At 31.0% G+C, this 5,629-nt stretch overlaps 1 protein-coding gene across 1 annotated transcript; it reads left to right on the top strand.

Annotated features, from left to right (window-relative positions):
• Nucleotides 1–1,672: 1,672 nt before the first annotated feature.
• On the top strand, nucleotides 1,673–4,565 carry LOC141708272 (wax ester synthase/diacylglycerol acyltransferase 11-like). Its single transcript, XM_074511797.1, has 7 exons — nucleotides 1,673–2,010; nucleotides 2,567–3,151; nucleotides 3,241–3,307; nucleotides 3,430–3,554; nucleotides 3,648–3,857; nucleotides 3,959–4,096; nucleotides 4,200–4,565. Exons 1-7 carry the CDS (start codon nucleotides 1,777–1,779, stop codon nucleotides 4,389–4,391), a joined length of 1,551 nt encoding a protein of 516 aa, XP_074367898.1. The 5' UTR covers nucleotides 1,673–1,776; the 3' UTR covers nucleotides 4,392–4,565.
• Nucleotides 4,566–5,629: the final 1,064 nt, after the last annotated feature.

The following is a 5,629-nucleotide window of genomic DNA, read 5'->3' as shown; positions in this document are numbered from 1 at the left end:
TTTGTAGGAAATCAAATACTTTCAAAATTAATTTTAGTAATTCAAATTATAATATAACAAAATAATTAATAAACTAAGAAAAATTCAAAAAACAATAAGCGAAACATGGTTACATTTGATTGGTTGGTTAACACATTAAGTATGTTAACACCTTCCAAAACAAAGTTTAAACAAATATAATTTTATTAAAAAAAATCATGTATATAATATAACTATATGAATTATTATCCAACTTAATTTCTAATTACACTCAACTTCTTTTTTACCTCTTTTGTAAGAAAGCAAATGCTCTCAAAATTAATTTTAGCAATTCAAATTATAATATAACAAAAAAAATGAATAAATCAAGAAAAATTTAAAAAATAATAATGAAAAAAATAATACCAAAGCATCCACATATACAATTCTTATTCAAGACTACCAATTTCCTATAGCCTCTACACTGGCCCAACAAAGCGAAGCGACCTATACTCAACTTCTTGCTTACCTTTTTTGTAAAAAATCAAATACTTTCAAAATTAAGTTTGGTAACTCAAATTATAATATAACAAAATAATTAATAAATCAAGAAAAAATTAAAAAATAATATTTAAAAAAATAATATCAAGTCATCCGCATATACCACTCATATTCAACACTCCCAATTTCCTATAGGCTCATAGTTAGGTCAGCACCAATCAAGAACTCGGACAACTTCTTTCTTACCTCTTTTGTCAAAAATCAAATACTTTCAAAGTTAAGTTTAGTAATTCAAATTATAATATAACAAAATAATTAATAAATCAAGAAAAATTTAAAAAACAATTTTTTAAAAAATAATACTAAGTCATCCGCATATACACTTCCTACTCCAGACTCCCAATTTCGTATAGGCTCTGCACCAAGGTAGCAAAGCAACCTATAGACTGTAGTAAGATGTCATTTTAAAATTTTAATTATCTAAATTTTGAATCCTTCAATAATATGATGTATACAAAATAATACGTAAATATTTGAATTTCATTAATCTCAATCTCGAATAAGTTGAAATACATTGAAAATACATACACCGCCATGTAATAGTACACCTACACGTTTACTAATTTTTATGATTTGTATAAAATAAAAAAATAAAAAAATTGAAATATTATAATTAGTATGTGCATGGCACGGGTTATAGGTTAGTACTATATTATAATAATTGTTAGTATGCTTCTTCTTAGTTGGTATGGTATGATTAGATTCAAATATTAAAATAATATAAACTCTCTCTCAAGTTCGAACCCCACAAACAACAAATATTTATATTATTATTTATACACTACTAAAATTTTGAGGTTCGAATCTCATCAATAACAAATATTTATGTAATTATTTATATACTAACCAAGATTTAAGTTTAAATCACAGCAATAACAAATATTTATATTATTATTTATAAATATACTAATAAGATAATGATCTAAAAAGAAATTTATATAAATTTTAAATAATATAAAAATATTAATAAATATCGTGCATCGCACGATAATAAAGATAAAATTAGAAATATAATTTGTGAGGGATGTGGCTGCTTTATGAACACACGCAGCCACCGTATAAGAAGCATCGGTTGACCAAAATAAGTTTGACAAAATAGGAAGGGAACAAAAGAAAGAAAAATACAAATATAAATATTACATGATGAACAAGCGTTAAAGGGGTAAAGATTCGCCAACTTGTCTCATCCACTCGCTCCTTTATAAAGAAAAATTAAGGTTGACCCTCTTCATCCTCTTCTATACATTATACTCAAAGATGAGAGGAAGATTTATTAAGCCCATCATCACTAACAACATTCGTGATGATGATCATGATGATCATATTGTTGAAGATGAGCCGTTAAGCCCTGCTGCACGCTTGTTCCAGTCCACGGAACTCAACTGTTCGATCATAATTGTCTTAGGTTCCAACACGATCATCGATGTCGATGCTGTTAAATCCGGGTTTATAAATTCTATGGTCAAGCATCCTCGTTTCTCCAGTTTGTTTGTAAGTAAATCTATTTCGTTTAGCCACTCGTTTACGTAACTGACTAGTCTTTGTTATTGACTGATTGATGTAATCAGTCATGTTCCATTGCCAGCTACTTACGCCTGCAAATAATAAATTGTTAATCATTGTACTGCATATAAAAACATCCCATGTTTCCAGTTTGACAAGTTTGAGTCAGGGCATGAGCACCGAACGTTTTAACACCTTGTCATTTGTCTGCGAGTTGAGCTCTTGACCTTAGCTCAACCGCTGCACCAACTCTTTGTTGGTTTAAATTTTTACTTCTATTGTTTTCTAAACATTTGTCGAGTCAGAAAAAATTAAGCACAAATCTATGACTAATGATAACTTAATGGACCGGTCTGTGATGAGTAGTCAAACGATCTGGTGCAGGTGAGGATGGTGCATCAACACTAGTGCTACAAATCATTTAGCTCATTTTTGTGTCATAGATTAGTTTCTGTTTGTAAGAAGACCATCAGATAATTTACCCTTAATTTCAATAAAGATGACAGTCAAATGAACTAGTACTCATAAAGTTTGTTTTGTGAAGGTAATCAATGATAAGAATGGTGGGCGAATGAGTTGGAGAAGAACAAAAGTAGACATACATAAGCATGTGTTTGTTCCGGAGTTAGATCCGAATATGGAGTTTTCTGACAAATTTGTACAAGATTATGCATCAAATCTTACTAAAACAGGATTGGATCTTGCAAAGCCATTATGGGAGCTTCATATTTTGAATGTAAAGACATCAGATGCAACTGCAACTGCAATACTTAAACTTCATCATTCAATTGGGGATGGAATTTCTATAATGTCTCTATTTTTAGCAAGTAGCAGAAAAGCTTCTGATCCCGAATCATTGCCAAGTCTTCCAAAAGGCAAACGGCCTACTAGCTTTTGGAATAATTGTTGCAGTTTTTGGGGGATTTTATTCACAATTTGGACCATAATTTTGATGGTTTTTAACACGTTAGTGGATGTTATGAATTTTGCTGCTACTGCTTTGTTCTTGAAAGACACGGACACTCCTCTCAAAGGCACATCAGAGAATATCGAATTGAGTTGTAAGAGAATTGTTCACAGAATCTTTAGTTTAGATGATATAAAGCTAGTAAAATCTGCAATGAACACGGTATGAATAGATTGTTTGTTTTGCGTCAGCCTATGCCCTATGGCAAGTAGTTTATACAGAACTCACTAACATTATTGATAATGTTTTAGACGATCAATGATGTTCTACTAGGAATAACAATGGCTGGCTTATCTCGATATCTCAGTGGGAAATATGGTTAGTCTTCTTATCTAGCCCAGGCTCATCAAACATTATTGCTCTGATATACCTGTTTCCTACATTAAGTTCATCAAGTGACTGAGCACATTGCCAATACTGCAATGCATTGTTTTGTTTAGCAACAAGAAGTAATCCAAATGATAGGGACCAAATTACCGGAAGTGAAAATGGAAACTATCTGCCTGCAAATATTCGTTTCCGATCCACTTTATTATATAACCTCAGACCATCAACCGGAATTGAGGTAGATTCACATCTAAAGATCAAGATGTTTAGTTTTTCTTTTTCAATGCATTAGAGATAAAGCATCTTTGCAAATATTTTTCTTTGGATACAGTCATTGGCCAAGATGATGGAAAAGGGGTCGAAAGTGAGGTGGGGTAACCTTATTGGTTATGTTCTTCTTCCGATAACAATTGCTTTACCTGATGATCCGTTAGATTATGTTCGCAAGGCCAAGGCCATTGTTGATAGAAAGAAGTCCTCCCTTGAAGCTATATGCTCCTACTCTGTAGGTCGAATTATACTCGAGTTATTTGGACTTAAGGTATTAATAGTTTCATCTTGAAGTTTGTTGTCACAAGTTAAGTACACTGAATCCTTTTTCTATTTTACAAGATTCTATTAATTTTTTATTGTTATGAATAGCAAACTGCTGCTATGATGTATAAAACTATATCAAACACAACGATGTCCTTCTCAAACGTTGTTGGTCCGCGAGAAGAGATCAGTTTCTACGGCCATCAGTTGTCTTACATTGCTCCCAGTGTCTACGGACAACCACAAGTAAGAACGTTTACAGATTTTGTCCGGTAAAAGTGGGAAAACATCCTTATATTATCTGTATGGTTAATTGGTGTGTTCATTGATGTTAATTTTGCTGGAGCAGGCATTGACAGTACATTGGCAGAGCTATAGTGAGAAAATGATACTTGTATTAACAGTTGATCCAGATGTGATACCGGATTATAACAATCTTTGTACTGATTTCGAGGCATCGCTTAAACTCATTAGGGATGCAGTCATACAAAGTAGATCAGTCGTCCCTGTGCAAGCTAAAACTGGTCATAAACAGGACTAAGCATCAAGTAACATAAACAAACAGGAACAGTGGAACACACACACAATACATTTTCCAAAAAAAGTTTGTAGACATCATGAATTTATGTAAACAAACACATTACGAAACTGTATTATACATTTTGAGCAACATGTTATGTCTATTTTGCAGTTATTTGAACTATAATGGTGATAATTACTAATGTTAATTTCGAGTTATGCAGTGAAGCTAGCTGCTATATGCAAGCAAAACTCCTATGTGTATTATACTAATCGCATTAGTAATTAACAATTTGTATTAGAAGTCCTGAGAAAGATAAACAATTTGTATTAGAAGTCAGAAAGACCCCAGTTCTCAGGTTGTTTTTTATTCATAAAACCAATGGCCGTGGGTGATTATTAAGAACCTAGTAGAGGCGCCATCATCATCATCAGTGGCGGATGTAGAATTTAATCATGGTGTGTCACTCACTTACCTAATACTACAACTAACAATTTTTAAAGGATAGTGATATATGCACACCCCAAAATTTATTTTTGCACACCCTTATTTTTATTTTGTCCAAATTGCCCTCAAGTTTCCTTATCCTTCACGCTGATCTTTTCTGTTATTCTAAAAAAATTTCACTTAATCGGTTTCATTTTTTGTTAAAATATCATTATTATTCTATTAATGTGTGTCTTTTGCTTTAAATTTTTTTAAATATTGGAATCTATAATTATATAAATTTAAATGTTATAATACTTGTACCATTAAATTTTCGCTTTCCAAAAAAATATATTTTAACATTATAATTTAGTAGTGGTAGTAAAGTTTAAGTTCTATTTATATCATTATAATTTTTTCTCTTAATTTGATATAATAATAATAATTCAAATTTTAAATATTTTGAAAATACGATTTTTCTACCAAATACAACAACATTAAATAATATTTCAACATTAAATAATGTTTCAGATATATATAAAGATGTTGTAATATACTAGCTTTAATTTTAGAAGGGGCTACTAAATCTGAGAGGGAAAGAATGATAATCGGATGGAGATAGAGAGCATATTTTTAAGATTCTTGGTGCAAATTTTCATTAACCAAGGCCATGTATTTATAGCCAAGTTGAAGAGCAAAAACATTAAATGCATTATCAAAATTTCTACTCCTAAGACTAGTTTTACTATTTTACCATTGACTTAAAAATTACAATCAATTATAACACTCCCCTTTGATTGTCATTTAACATGGATCATAGATTGCCTCGTTAA

Source organism: Apium graveolens, chromosome 2 (genome assembly GCF_009905375.1).
Source record: "Apium graveolens cultivar Ventura chromosome 2, ASM990537v1, whole genome shotgun sequence".
Classification (NCBI taxonomy): Eukaryota; Viridiplantae; Streptophyta; class Magnoliopsida; order Apiales; family Apiaceae; genus Apium; species Apium graveolens.
Note: the sequence above shows the minus strand (reverse complement) of the source record. Positions and strands in the feature narration are given on the sequence as shown.

Bases quoted from the DNA above. Each gene is read 5' to 3' on its own strand.
- LOC141708272 (XM_074511797.1), top strand. From the start codon at position 1,777: ATGAGAGGAAGATTTATTAAGCCCATCATCACTAACAACATTCGTGAT. The intron at 3,555-3,647 runs GTAGATTCACAT...CTTTGGATACAG, and splicing joins GACCATCAACCGGAATTGAG to TCATTGGCCAAGATGATGGA. The intron at 4,097-4,199 runs GTAAGAACGTTT...TTGCTGGAGCAG, and splicing joins GTGTCTACGGACAACCACAA to GCATTGACAGTACATTGGCA.